Below are 16,057 nucleotides of genomic sequence, written 5' to 3'. Positions count from 1 at the left end.
AAATGTAATCTTATACAAACTAAATTTTAATATTAAAAGAATATCTTTACTTCTATTTATAAAGTTATGTTTTTTAACTTTTAACATATTATACTTAATTTATTAGTTTTAATATATTGTTGGGTGTAAATCATTATCATTTTAAAACTACAACTTTTTAATAATTTGTATAAAATAGTTAAATTATAAATTTAAATATAAAATTACAGGATCAACTTAAATATAAATTTTAGCTTAACTTAAATAAACCAAATAACATTTTGTAAATAGTTAAAAGTGATAAATTGTATTGTCTTTCTAATAATGATTATAAGTTGGTTAATAAGGTTAAACAAATATCAAACCAAAAGTGTAATCATAAATAAACTAAATTTCAATATTAAAATAACATCTTTACTTCTACTTATAAAGTTATGTCTTTAATTTTTTACAGATTATACTTAATTTATTAGATTAAGATATTGTTGTATGTAAACCATTATCAATTCAAAGCTACAACTTTTGAACAGTTTGGACAAAATACATAAATTGTTAATTTAAATATAATATTACAGTGTCAACATAAATATAAATTTTAGTTCCACCTTAAAAACCCAATGAATATTTTGTGAATAGTTAAATGTGATAAATTGTAGTGCTAAATGCAAAAACTGAATTATAATCTCAATTTAACTAAAATATTTCCTAAAAATATTTGTATAATCGTTAAAAGTTTTCAAATAAGTAGTTAAAAATAACTTACAATAACAGTAGTTAAATATAACTCTATATAAATGATTATATTGTTACCTTTAAAATCAAAAAACAATGTTTGATGTTTTAAATAATTATAATGATAAAAATTAAAACGTTAAACAAATAAATTTGAAAAAATTAATTAACAATAACAACTATAAATAACATTAAACCATATATTATATTTAATTTTATTCATGAGTAACTCGCAGGTAAAAGTCATTCAAACGGTTGAGATTATGCAGTTATAATAGATGTATATATTATCATATAACTCAAAATAATCAATATATTATACCAATTAGTATATGAATTATTATATCAAATTTAACAACAATGCTATTGTTATATTTAAAAAAACATATATTTGTAAAGATTTCAACTATATAGATGTTTATGCGCAACGCGGGCATTCGCCTAGTTTTAGTAATTTTGATGGTGTTTAAACTTTCATCTTGTTAACTCAACATGGTGACTTCCGTTTAGGGACGATCCGATAATTTTGAGGGTCATGTGCTAAAAGTAATAGATGGGCCCCTAATATAAAAAAATAATTAGTTATAAAAATCATCTCAAAAAACATAAGGCAAGTGATTTGTTTGTGAGGAAGCTTATAATGTGTAAACCTTAAAGATAGTTGAGGTACATGACATTTTGTTATGGATCTACGTGTGTGTGTGTGTATATATATATATATATATATATATATATATATATATATATATATATATATATATATATATATATATATATATATTAGAAAGGAATCAGTTAAAAATTAAAAGAAAGGGAGTAGAAGGAATTGAACCCTGGGTGTTTGGCAAGAAACAGCTAAACACAGATTGTAGAACCAATTGAACTAAAAACAGTTTGTTAATATTACTGTGTAACATAATATATAACATATAATAAATATATAAATTGGCTAAAATTCGGGCCCCATTTTTTCCCGGGCTCTGTGCGGTTGCACACCTTGCACACCCTCAGGGCCGGGCCTGCAATTCCGTTTCCACGAATAAGTGAAAACAAAACATACCATCATTATCGGATGAAGATGAAGATGAAAATTGTTCACCATTTAAATATTTTTGTGTATAATGTATAGATAATTTTGTAAAGAATGTGTGATATCATAATGTGGAAATGTGTATAACATATGTTAGAATTTATAGGTTAAAAATGTAAATTTATTTATTTGTTTGTTTGTTTAAATGGTCAAACGGTAACAAGATCTTTTGCATGCTTCTCTTTCTTCCATGCCATAGCCATTTCACACCATGCCTATGAACCACAGTAAATGGTGTGCATAGTCTATGTGCCAAATGAGTCATTGAGTCCACAAGGACCATACCATATGGCCTAAGTTGTGGTGGTAGGAAAAGAGATAGATTTATAGAAGGTTTTGGGAGGGACATTTATTGGATTGGAATGATTCTATTTTTAGATGGGCTTGTGGGATGACGAATAAAAGAGAAATTGTGGAGAGAATTTTCTTTTCATGGTTTTGGTCACCTTTAGTAGAAGACACCTTCAGTGACAGCTAGAAGAGATTAAGAGAGGTAGTGGTTTGTAGCGCATTGGTCAACCTTATGTTATCAAACCATGATAAAATCAATATTCAACATATCCTATGATGAGTTCTTATTAATGTTTATAGGTTATAATATAGAATTATATGCTAATACAAATACTATATAATATAAAAACTGTATCAAATGTAAATATGTGGATCTGCATTAAACATAAATATGAAACCTAGGATCATAATACAAATACAATACTATATAAAAGCATCTAGCTTTGTTTATATTTCTCATAAATTTTCCTTGGAGAATTTCAAAATTTTCAAAATATTTTGTGAATTTGAAATGAATTTTTCTGAAAATTACATTATTTTTCCAGAAAAAAAATATCATTTCTCAAAAAATAAAGTTTAGAAAATATGACTTCAGAAAAACAAATTGGCAAAATTAACAAAGCTTCCTCACGAAATGGATCATAATTTATTTTAAAGAAAAACACGAAATTGATGCTATACTTTTACATATTTAGACATTTGTGCGATGAACTCTATATTTAAACATATAAAAAAAAAAAAACACTCATTTTTCGGATATTGTTTTTTGGTTTTACATGAAACAAAATAATGGGCAAAAAAAGAAGGCCAAAAAGCTTCAAACTAACCAACCCAACTTGTCTCTCCATAAACACTATTTATGGCTTCTCGATCCTCTTCGCTTCTTTAATCTACAAAACCCACGAAAACCTCAACCAAATTTCTTGATTACCCTTATTACAGAACCTTCAATGGAAGACAATTATGGCAGCCATGATCACGAAGAACACATGGAACTGCCTCCAGGCTTCCGGTTTCATCCTACTGACGACGAACTCATAATTCACTACTTATATCGTAAGGTGTTTGATGATTCTTTCGCAAGTCGAGCCATTGGAGACGTTGATTTGAACAAATTCGAGCCATGGGAGCTTCCATGTAAGTTTTTCTTTATCATGATCATGAACCCTGTTTTGTTTTCTGAAACCTTTTATTGTTTGATTACTGATTTTGGTGTCATAATTGAATTCAAGTGAGGGCGAAAATTGGGGAGAAAGAATGGTATTTCTTTTGTGTGAGAGATCGAAAATACCCAACTGGTTTAAGATCGAATAGAGCTACAGAAATGGGGTATTGGAAGGCTACAGGGAAAGATAGAGAAATTTATAAAGCAAAAACACTTGTGGGAATGAAGAAAACTCTTGTGTTTTATAAAGGTAGAGCTCCAAAAGGTGAAAAGACGAACTGGATCATGCATGAGTTTAGATTAGAAGGAAGATTAAAGAATCTTTCTGCATCATCAAAGGTACCATTTTTATGAATTTCTTTACTCTGTTTCGATGATTCTTGTTATGTTTTAGCTTTTTACGATTCTTGATCTGGTTTCGAAGCTATTTTGATGATTATGTTTGTGCTTTTGAATATTTTTTTATGATTAATTCTTTGTTTTTACTATTATTTGCTACATTTTTATGATTGTTTCTCTCATTTTGCTTTCTTTTGATTGAACTTGCTCTGTTTTTTACACTGTTTATCCTCGGTTTTGATGTTTCTTTGCTCTGTTTTTACTCTATTGTAATGGGTTTGCTTTGTTTTGATGATTCCTACAATGTTTTATATTTTTTTGATTGATTAGGATGAATCTTACTCTATTTTGATGATTTTTCCTTCTGATGAATCTTCCTCTGTTATTAGAATGCTATATTGCTCTGATTTTGTCTTGTTTTGCTGATTTTTGCTCTGTTTTTGTAGGGTGAGTGGGTGATTAGTAAGGTATTTGAAAAAAATTGTGGAGGGAAGAAAATTCAGATTTCTGGGGTTTCGGGCATTAACTACAATTCCTATGAAGATGAATTGGAGCCTTCAAATTTGCCTCCATTAATGGATGTCTCAAGAACAGTATCCGAATCTATCGAAGAACAGAAACCTACCAAAGAAGAGTTGATTGAAACTTACAACAAATCAATTTCCATGATGCCTTCAATGAATGATAATCTTTTTGGGGTTTCAAACAATCAAATGGTTCCAAACATTGAATACTTGCAGTACCATGATCCTTCAATTCTCATGCTCTTGATTGATAAAGATGATCATTCAAGCATGCAACAAAACTCAAAAAGTGAATTTGGGAACAATCAAGATTATGCCATGAATTTAGCTGGATTAGTGGACCTTGATTGGGTTTGGAATTATTAAGTTTATAGAGTTGCATGAAAGGTTTAGTATCTTTTTGATTCATTCTAATGGTTTGAAGGAAATTAAGGCGCGATTAAAACATGTAAATTATCAAAGTAGTGGGGTTTTGTTGTTTGATTTGAGGAAACGATTTGTTGTTATAACCATACGCACAAGCGATTTACAAATTTTGTTTGAAGTAAATCATACATAGATATTTTTTAACGAAATAAGTTGAATAAGGTTTCATTTGATAGTTTCTGTCTGAGAAAATATTGTCTGGGAAAGTGAAAGTGTTGTATGGAAAAGTTTTCTTACTGAGAAAAGAAACCATGTTGTTTGATTGTACATCTTATTGACTGTGCTGAATGATGAAAAATAACAATATTACCCTGTTATTGTATATCGTGATAGATGAAATTGTTGAATAATTATAAAAACATACAAATTGTCATACAAAATCAAAATTATACAATAATCATTTAAAATTCCAAATAGAATATGGATTAAGTTGTTTTTCAAGTTGATGTTACTTTGTTATTCTTTCTAGCTATTTTTTTTTTTTTTTTTATAACTCATGTATGATTCTTGACCAAGTTAATGTACGATAGTGATAGGATTGATGAAATTTTTTAAAATATATTAGGATGATGGTGTTGTAAAAAAAAATTAAACCAATAAAAATGAATTATATAAATTAACTAAAAGAAATTAATAATCCAATAAAGCAATATTTATTAAATATAAATATTATATATTTATAAATAATATTTACTAATATATAATAATCCAATAAAAAATAATTAATCCATAAAAAAGAAATAAAAAAATTATTTAAAAGAAATTAATAATCGAATAAAATAATTTCAATTAATACATAAATATTATATATTAAAAATAATATTTATTAGTATATAATAATCCAATAAAAAAGTAATAATTCAATAAAAAAAAGAAATTAAAAAAAATATTTAAAAGAAATTAATAATCTAAGAAAGAAAGAGGCTGGGTTTGGGAAACAATTTTCTTTTCAGTCAATTTAGCTAGAAAGATATGGTTTTGAAGCTTTCTGGGAAAGACACATCTTACCGTAAAAGGCCTATTTTTTGTGCATATCAACCAGTATTTTTGGTCAATTCAGCCAGAAAAATTTATTTGGACCTGGAAAGATGTCTATCAAACGGGGCCTAAGACTTTTTGGAAGATGTGTGTAACGCCCCGTTTATTTAATAAATAAAATAAATTAATTAATGAATGACTCGTAGCCTAAAATCAATAATTATATAGTGAGGTTTGACTTTGTGGAGCTAATTGTCATAATTTTGAAGTTGGGGGGGGGGGGGGGGGGGGGGTTTAAAAGTGTAAGTTCTGGATCTAATTTGAGAAGGGTTTCAGAAGTCAGGGTGCGTTTGGTAATTAATGGATTTAAATTGAAAAGATTTGAAGGCTTAGGGAGTTGATTGGTAATTTAAGGATCTATTATGAAAGCAATTTATGGGATCAGGGTTTAAATGGTAAATATCAGCCTTAGTCTAAAAGAAAATGTCATGGGGAGGGACTGTTTCTGCCATTCTGGCAATAAGTTTGGAGTGGTAGCGGGTATAAAACCATCCATGTAACCCTAACCCTAGTGACCATGTTACAGCTGTCATCTCCATCCTTATGCCTCCCATCGTCAGCCGTCACCCTCCTCCTTCGACTTTCGGGGCAGAAACCACCACTACAAACCTGCTGCCACCACTATCTCCGCTCCAATGCTACCACAAGTTGCCTCCGGTGAAGCCAAAGAAGCTGAAGACCGCGTCGGGGCAAGTGGTGTTGCCGATTTCCCATCTTCAGCCGCTGCCTTCAGTTACATCGCCGTCGTGAGCCATTGGTGACCGCTACGACACCGTTTCCATTGAAGACGAAGCCGTCTTTGGGCGTTGAGGCTGCCGTTTTTTCTGTTCCGACCACTTCTCTTTCTTCTCTTCTTTCTACTGCCGTTTTTTCTGTTTCGGTCGCTAGAGTCGGTTGTTAGCGCCGTCGCTGCCTTCTCGTTCCCTTCGTGATGTCGTCGCTTATTGTGCACTTCAACGGCTATTCCGCTCGTTTCCATCGCCGCCATGCGGCTGTACTGCCATTGACGCTGTTGTCGCCTCTCTAGGGGTCCTGTCGCCATTAACGCCATAGGTGGGTGGCTGTGTTACTATTCCGGGCAAAGGGTGTAGTATATGTTTATTGTAGTGTGTGTGTGGCTGTATTTCTTTTGTTACACCCCGCTCCCGAGTTCAACTTAAAGAGAGAAAAGAAAGGAAATGGGAGGAAATGAGAGGAAAGCAAGAGAGAATGGTGCTCCCGAGTTTCATTAAAGGAAGGAAGTGGAAGGAAATGGAAGGAAAACTTTCCCTCCTACCTTTCCTCCCGATTTGGGAGGATTTGAAAAGAAAGAACAAAATGTTTAACTTTCCTTCCATTTCTCTCCAACTCAGGAGCACAAATGACAATTTCTTTTTCCTTTCTTTTCTCTTCTTTTCTCTCCTTACTTTCTTTTCTTTTCTCTTCTTTTCTTTGCTATAACTCGGGAGCGGGGTGTTAGAGTGTTTTTGCCTAGCAGGAAAATTAAGATCAGTCGCTACCACCACCGTGAGATGGTGGCTGCTGTCGCGAGCCACCGTCAACCACCACAAGGTGGCTGTGTCTGTGTTTTATTAGATTAGTATGTGCGTGTGCCATTCGAATTGGGTTGTAAATTGTACTTGGTATATGAATAATAATAATAAAAGAAAATCCATAACCACCACCATGAGGTGGTGGCTGCCATCTCCTGCCGCCATCGGCCGCCATGTCGGGTGGCGGTGTTGATTCGGTTGGGATGCTTGAAACCCTAATGGGCCTAATGAAATCATAATGGGCCTAATGAACCCAAATTGGTCAAAGGACCTAGCTATTGGGCCTATTGGGCTAATATGGGTTGAAAACCCTAATTAAGGTTTGGAAAACCCTAATGCCAGGAAACCCTAATTTGGGACTTATCGGGACCGCATCAGAATTATTTAATGAACTTAAAATATTAATTAATAATCGTTGAAAATTAACCGAAGGCCATGTTGGACTTAATGGATTAAGTCCTTAATGGGTTAAGTAGGAAAACTTAACCCTAAACATCATTTTATGTGGAAACCCTAATTTCACTTGGGCCTTGAGTTGGGCCTTTCCATTGGGCTTTGGTAATTGGATTATTAATAGGCCATCCAAGAATAATCATAATTTAATGGGCTTTCGGATAAGTCCCATATGTGGAGGTTTGTGCCCAATTTGGAAAATTGGGCCATAAATGGGCTATAGTTTGGGCCTAGATGATTGTGAGACATTAGGCCATTGAAATGCCAAGTGTATGGACTGGACTAAATGGTTGGGCCTTTGAATAAGACCGTGTAAAGGTTTGGACCCAATTTGGAAAATCGGGCCATATGTTGGGCTTTGATTCCTATATTGACTTTTGGGCCTATCCAAGCATGGGGTAATGTAGTAATGACCCCAAGTATGTACTTATGGTTATGTAGTGGAACCCAATTATTAATTGGGTGATGTTTTGATATTGACAGTTCGGGAAGTTGTCATCCAGCAATTGGGATTGTGTCTACGAGACTTCAGCAGTGTGAGGTGAGTTACCTTCCAGTAGAAGTGGGTCTAAGGCACCAAGGTTGACCTACTAGTAGTTGATTATAGTTAAGATGATTGTCTTTGTGATAATTTTCTGGTTTACTATTACTTGATGTGTTCTATGGGGAATTCTATCTACACCATGCTGCAAACCATTTAAGAAAGTCAAAACCATTACTGTTCAGGTCAATTAAAAACATAAAATAATCATATTTAATTAAAAATAGGTTAATATGATGGAACGTTAAATTTCATTCTTTTCTTTTTTTGACGCCAATTAAGATTTTCTACTTTTACTTTTATGTTTAAACTAATTATTTTTATATTAATATTTATAAGTACACAATTTAATTTCTATAATTTATTCTGTATATTTTTTTATTTATGTTATAATCTGTAAAATAATTTTTCATAATAAAAAATAAATTTGTTAAAAATATCATAAATTTTTTTCTTTATGTTAGATTAGTCTCGTAATTGTTAAAAAATATCATTAATAAAAAATAAATTTGTAAAAAATATCATAAAAAATAGATTTGTTAAAAATATCATAAATTTGTTAAGCATGTTTATATATGCACGTTTTAAAGATGCATAATTTGTTTTGGATAAAATTTACGATGAAAAAAATTATTGGGTTCTTACGAGTGTCTGACAGTGGCCAGGGTCAAAACAAAGGGTGTCTGAGTTGTTACAAGATTACATATATAGTGAGATTCAAAATAAAATAGAGATATGGAGATTCAAGCTTAGCTACATATTTCACATCTGCCGTTCTAATCTTCTAGCGTGGCGCGACGGATCAATTATAATCATAAATGATTATATGGCGTCGTACGTGTAACATCTCAAAATTTCAGAACAAAAATTTCATTTTTAAATTAAACAAATATAAGACAACTTATAGAAAAAATTAAACAAAATAGCAATAATATCAAAGTACAAATCCCAAGAATCTCGGTGTTGGGATCAACTCTTCTCAAACTCCTACAGATAACAATCTCTTTTAATTACTCTTTATACCTCAAATGATCTGGAAATGAAGTTCTCCTTCTGGATCCAAAGTTCCTTCCTTCAACCAAACAATTCTAGCTTCCACTTCTTCAAGGAAACACCAAAGAATCACTTGTTTTTCACTCACACACACACTCACAAGGCTCAATATCATGAATTAGGGTTTTCTGGACTAAGGGTGGCGATAAGGGAGGCCACAATGGGGGAGTTAATGTCTGTAAATAGGGTGCAAACCCTGAAAATTAGGGTTTCACTCTGGTAGCCCTAATCATCGAGTCGAGGCTTCTCGACTTGTCGGGTAGACTTCAAGTCCCGCATCCAAAAATCTCATTCCTACTCGATGATTTTGGGCCTCCAACTCGTCGAGTCCCTTTGCAAAAATGAATAATACTTTATTAAAATACATACTAGGAACCAAGTGTTACAGTCCGTTTCTTCCTACCCCGCCACCATCCCCACCACCACAAACTGCCACCGATACCACCACCTCTGCCTCCAGCCGACACCACCACTATTACCTCCGCCACTTATACCACCGCCACGTCTGCCATCACCACCTCTTCTGCCACCAACTATCATAATCATATATGATTACTCAATCTGTGAACAGACATGTATAATCATTTTGATTAAACATATACATATAAACATGTATAATCATATATGATTATACGTCTCTGTCATATAATCATTTATGATTAGGTATACCCCGCTGCTGTCGGTATGTTGAACATTAGAGCGACAAATGAGAAATATATGGATGATGTTGAATCTCAAGATATCTAATTCTTTTTTTGAATCTCAAGAAAAAAGCGCCAAGGAAAGTCAACAAATTCACGAATTTGTCAACATACCACCGGACACGAAAAACGGTGGTGGTTGTTTGCCGGAGATCGCATAGATCTAGATCTAAAGATGAAAATAACAAACAAATTTCGCAGATCTAAGACATGAAGAAGACAAACCAGATCTGAAGAAATCAGATCTAAAATCATGAGCACGATGCACAAAAAAATGAACTGATCTGAGATGTTCAGGTGGTAGTCTGACATCGGAGGTGCTAACGGTGGTTTAATGCTGACGATAGTTGTTGCTCTCCAGATCTGATACATTTTTTCCATTTAGAGAGAGAAGTGGAACCGAAGGAGGTCGGTGTTGTTGGTAGTTGTTTGGCTTCTTCAGTGGTAACAGTTCATCAGAGTAATGGTGGAGGAGAAGAAGTGACAGTAGATCTAGATCTAAGCGTGGTGCTTCCAGATCTGAAGTTCCGACGACATATGTAGGTGTTTTCGTAGTTAATCGAAGGTTGTGACAAATGAAGAGAAGTAACGGCTGTGGAGTCGCCGTCGGCGATGGTGGCGGCAGTGGGGCCGCCTCTGGCGGTGATGTTGTCGCGCAACAATGGTGGCGGTGGTGTTCTTCAGAGAGGTTATTGAAGAAGATCGAGAAAATTACTTTTTCTCTTAAACAACTATAAAAGTAATTCATCATATATGATTTTAAGAATAAGTTTTTTAAAAGACCATTATAACCTTGTTGTGTTTTGTTATTTATCAAACTTTAAAAAATAAACAAAATAGCTAAAAATAGGAAGTTCTTAGGTTCTTAACATTTAGTACTGGTTTTCATTTGAACATTTACCTATATATATATATATATATATATATATATATATATATATATATATATATATATATATATATATATATATATATATATATATATATATTAAGTAGAAGTAATAAGGATTAAAAGTAACTTTTCAAAATAGAAAATGAGATAAATTGAAAATAAAGTTTAACTAGGAGGATTAGAAATATAAAAACTGTTTGATAAAGTGATGGCTTAACGGGACGTAAAATAATATTTGTTGAAATAATAATTGGTAGATATTAACGTTGCAATTGTATAATATGTAATTATTATGTTAAGTCCCATCAAATGGTAAAGTCAAAATGGTTTTTGACGTTAAAGCGGTTTTTGACCACTTAAATCAGGTGCGAATAGCATCACCCGTGTTCTATGTACCAGTATATTATGTTCTATGTGATAGTGGTAGTAGGAGGGGAATAGTCCCTCGATCGGTTGTTAGGACTGAAGGGTAGGTCGGACACCCCAGATATGTCTGACATCATGTTTATGATATGTTATTATGTGATAGTAGTAGGGGTGAAATAGTCCCCATGACCGGGTGAGATAGACCGGAGGGTAGGCAGGCACCCTAGAATGGCCTGACATGGGTAGTCAGCACCCCATAATGGTTTGACACAGGTAGTCAGCACCCCATAATGGCTTGACATGGGTAGGTTGGGCACCCCAGAATTGACCGGCAATATGTATGCTATGTGATTGTATGGTATGTGGTATGATGGGGGAACTCATTAAGCTTCATGCTTACAGTTTTTAGTTTTGGTTTTAGGTACTTCGTTTTCAAGGGAAAGGAGTCGGCTCGATCGCAGCGCATCACACTATGGTTTTTCCGCACATGAGATCTTTGGGATTACACTCTAATATTGTCTATGATAACATGTTTTGATTATTTCTACTTTGGTTTTGACATGACATGATATTATGGATGTTTTCTCATATTGTTGGTTTTATTATAACTTACTTGAAAATGAAATTTTTGACCTCGAATTTTGGGATGTTACAATGTGTTTTGTACAAATCTTCTACTCTTTCATCTTTTACTCCATCTTCCAATGTGTTTGTACTCATTTTTAGAGTAAATTACAAGAATCGTCACTGGTGTTCGTGCTAAAATGCGCATTTAATCCCTATTTTCGAAAATTAACTCGGACCGTCTCTTGTTATTTTAAACGTTACACTCTTCATCTCTACAGACATGAAAGAGACGATTATGCCCTTAGTTATTTCTTATTTATTTATTTATTATATTATGCTAAATAATCTATTAAAAAATTATTTGATAAAATAGAATTAATTATTAATCTGAAAAACTATCCACCCCACCCACCTATTTATTCTCATTCATTTTTTTGCTTTCTTGTTCTTAAAGGACCACCAACTGATGATGACAATACCGCCTCCCCTACTACTGCTTCAAGGATCGCCAGCAGTTGCATTTGATGAACCTAGACAACAACATAAGTGGAGATTTCAATTGGGAGGAAGTGGATCAATGAATGAATTCATGAGAAAATCGATTTTGATTTCCTTCCTAACCCTCAATCCTATTTTGTTTTATCTATTTGTTTATTATTTTCTTGAGATATTGCAGCTAACCTGTTCATCAACAAAACCTACATCAAACTAGAATCTTGACATAATGATATCAGAATCAGAAAATCTATACTTGAACCCAACCAAAACCTAAAACCTGTAAGCAACTCCAAACCCTAAACATGTAAATCATAACCCACATATCGTAATAAAAGAAAGGACCTAAAAAATCAAACGGTAATGCCATCAACCATCACCTGATCGACGACTAAGGGCCCATTTCCTTTTAGAAAACCAAATCAGCTCCTATGAAATTAAAGAAAGAGCTTTTCAGAACTCGAAATCGAAAACTCCATCCACGGTCTTAACTTGTTGAAAGGCCTAGTATGCTCAAGAGTCATATTAAAGTGATATTACTAAATAATATATGATACTAATAGGTCACACGAATAACAACTTGATACAATTGATTATCTATAAGAAATGGATTTTAATAAATATTCAATAAAATTGTTATAATTAAATTGGAAATTATTTATTTCATGGAAATAATAAATTCCATTTGCAAGTTACTTAATATATATCATATGGTATGATTTATAAGTCATGTACAAACTTTTGGACTAGTTGAATCCTTTTGTCTTTTTCCTAAAAGAGAATGTTTATATTTTATAAAAGAGTTTATAAAAGTTTGACTTTCTTTCTTTTTCTTTATGCAATTTTCGAGATATGCATAAAAAGAAGAAGTGTATGACTTGCCTAATCATGCTTTAAAGGCATGGAAGACATACTTATGACATGGAGACAAGTGTGTCTAAAGTTGAAGGAACCAATGGTTATTAACTTCACTTTTAGGCACAATAAATATGAGGCTTCCACTCTTGATGTTCTTGCCCTATTCTCTCTTGCTATGGCCGAGAGTTTCTCCCTCCCTCTCCATATCTTCTCTCATCTTGCACTTTGAAGATTTGATGCTTGGATTTTGCTCTCTTTGAACCATACTTGGGTTTGGTTCAAAGCTTAAGTGTTTTACACAAAGAACTAGCATTCTACATCAAGTTGAGCCGTTGTTGGTGTCTTAAAGGTTCCACATTCTTCATCAACTTCCAAGCCTCCCAAGAGGACCCAAAGAACTACAAAGGTTATAATTTCTTGACCTTTTCTTTGGTTGGTGTTTTAATTTTTCTAAAACTTTCAAGAAGATCGTTGGTGGGTATAAAATGTTTATGTTATTTCAAAAATCAAAGTCTTCCGTTGCCATAATTTTCTTGTTTATTAAACTATTTTTGAACTAAAACCCAATACTTGTCGACTGCTTAACGTTCTCCAAAACTGAGTCCATATCCTATAAAGAGGCTATAGAACGACGACCACCATCATCTGTATGATTTCGAATTATACTTTAATTTCTGGAACCAATTTTGATTCTGACTTTTGGAACCAATTTCAATTTCTTATTTATTTTGGTTTGGTTTGGTGCTCATCCCATTACTATCGAGGACCTCAGATCGACTTCCTCTTCCGATCTTGTTTGGTGCAAGAGAGATTGAGAGATCATTATTGTTGAAACTGCAATAGAAGGTTGGTGGTGCCCGGTGGTGGTAGTGGTTGGTAAGTGGTGATGATGATTCTTTATGCTTTCAAGTGTTTTGACATGAAAAAGGGAACATAAATATATGGGTTGTATCTTTTTTTTTCTTTTAAATATAAAATGAATTATAAATAAATAAAAAATAAAATAGTAAGGGTATTATAGTCATTTTTATATCTGGTAAAGGATTAAGTGTGTAAATTTAAAGCAACAAGGGATGAAGTATGCAAGTTTTAAACAAACAAGAGACGATCCGAGTTAATTTTTGAAATTGGGGACTAAATGTGTCATTTGGCACCTGCACGAGAGATGATTCGTGTAATTTACTGTATTTTTTGTTTTTCATTCTCTTTATTAATATAAATAATAATTATTAAATTTCAAATATTTAACTTACTAATTTATATATATATATATATATATATATATATATATATATATATACACACACACACACACACACAAACACACACACACAATGTTAAGTTATTGCGAAAATCAAAAGATTTGCAAAAACCCTAGAACTCCTAATCCGCTCATCATTTTTCAAAATGAATATCACTATTAGTCTCCAAATGTTGTGTCTAAAGAATATCTAGGCTAAAAAAGATTTGACAATTTTTGAAATGTGATTATATACACATTGGAATGTTCATATATGTGCATGTATGAACATTTAATATTTTTCAAAAAAATTTAAAACAAACACAATAATAAGACTCCAATATCAACGTTTAAGAGAATCGTAACTTGAAAACGTCAAAAAACACATAAAACATCAATGTGCAAGAATGCACATTTAGATGTGCATGCATGTACATTTTCAAAGAAAAAAAGTCCTTCAAATCTTTTTTTGGAGCATGGATCTCTCTTAGACGCTAGTCTAGGAGTCCAATGTTGGTATTGGTTTTCAAAACTATGAGTGGAATAGGATTTCTATGGTTCCCACCCACTTGTTTTCGCCATATTTTTTTTTTCTTTAAAAAACATCTGAAAAAATGAAAGTTCTTAAATTTTAATTTTCTATGAACTTTAATTTGAAAAAAAATTACTTTTTTATAAAACAATTTAAGTTTTTGAAATATACTAAAAATTTAAGGGATGCTTCTATTCAATATCTTAGTAATTTTGGAAAAAAATTTCAAAAATAAGTTTTTGAAGTATTTATTTTTAATTTTAAGAAATATTAATTGTTTTTTAAACAAACATTGAACATAATATGATCCAAAATGTGACGATTCAAAATATTTATGATTAAAAAAAGCATTTGATTCAACTTGTTTATTATTCTTAATTTGTTATGATCTAAAAATATTTAGATTCAAATATTTTATAATTCTTAATTATATCTTTTATGATTCAAAATTAAATTATTCCAAATAAATAATGATCCATAATTTTTTTTTCAACAAAAACTATATTATGTAGTGAAAATACTACAAAACATGGAAATATTATAATCCTTAAGATTCTATTTATTTAAAATTTTATAATTGTTAAATATTTAAAACTCAAACCGATATTTAGTTTAAAAATTAAAATAATAATAATAATAATAAAACAATTAATTAAAAACAAAAAGAAAGAAAAACACTAATGTCTTCAAGTATGTAGTAACGATACTAAAAAAGAAAAAAAGAAAAAAAACTTTTATTTTCAAAAACGAAAAAAAAAAGAAAAATAAATTAAAAACATTAAAACCGACCATATATCTATTTAAAAAAATACATTTTTTAACAACAAGTTAAAACAAAACTTAAAAAAATAAAAAAACAAAAAAAAACCAAAATAAACGAAAATAAATAAGAATGCCCACTTAAATGATGTTCCATAGACGTTCGTCGTACATGATTAAATCATTGAGTCCGTATTAGAAACCATAGACGTGGGTCGCATGCAAACGCAGTACGACCAAGTATTTGAGTTTGACGTTTGTGCCTTTAACGAAATGGGTGCTGGAGAATTGTCGTCACAATCCTCACAATTTTTTGAGTCCTCACAGGAACTGGAGCATATATATATATATATATATATATATATATATATATATATATATATATATATATATATATATATATATATTGAGAAAATAAAAAAAGTTGAAAATATGGGAACCATTTTCAGCTAATTAATTATTTTTGCCGCAAAGCACTTCGTCG

At 31.8% G+C, this 16,057-nt stretch overlaps 1 protein-coding gene across 1 annotated transcript; it reads left to right on the top strand.

Moving 5' to 3' along the window:
• Nucleotides 1–2,932: 2,932 nt before the first annotated feature.
• Nucleotides 2,933–4,868, top strand: LOC111879737 (NAC domain-containing protein 92). The gene is made up of 3 exons (XM_023876174.3): nucleotides 2,933–3,229; nucleotides 3,325–3,596; nucleotides 4,043–4,868. Exons 1-3 carry the CDS (start codon nucleotides 3,043–3,045, stop codon nucleotides 4,484–4,486), a joined length of 903 nt encoding a protein of 300 aa, XP_023731942.1. The 5' UTR covers nucleotides 2,933–3,042; the 3' UTR covers nucleotides 4,487–4,868.
• The last annotated feature ends 11,189 nt before the right edge of the window (nucleotides 4,869–16,057 follow it).

The sequence above is a fragment of the Lactuca sativa genome, chromosome 3 (assembly GCF_002870075.4).
Source record: "Lactuca sativa cultivar Salinas chromosome 3, Lsat_Salinas_v11, whole genome shotgun sequence".
NCBI lineage: Eukaryota > Viridiplantae > Streptophyta > Magnoliopsida > Asterales > Asteraceae > Lactuca > Lactuca sativa.
Note: the sequence above shows the minus strand (reverse complement) of the source record. Positions and strands in the feature narration are given on the sequence as shown.

Excerpts from the sequence above, each read along its gene's own strand:
- LOC111879737 (XM_023876174.3), top strand. The coding sequence starts at position 3,043 with ATGGAAGACAATTATGGCAGCCATGATCACGAAGAACACATGGAACTG. Across the intron at positions 3,230-3,324 it reads CGAGCCATGGGAGCTTCCAT|TGAGGGCGAAAATTGGGGAG; the intron begins GTAAGTTTTTCT and ends ATTGAATTCAAG. Across the intron at positions 3,597-4,042 it reads ATCTTTCTGCATCATCAAAG|GGTGAGTGGGTGATTAGTAA; the intron begins GTACCATTTTTA and ends CTGTTTTTGTAG.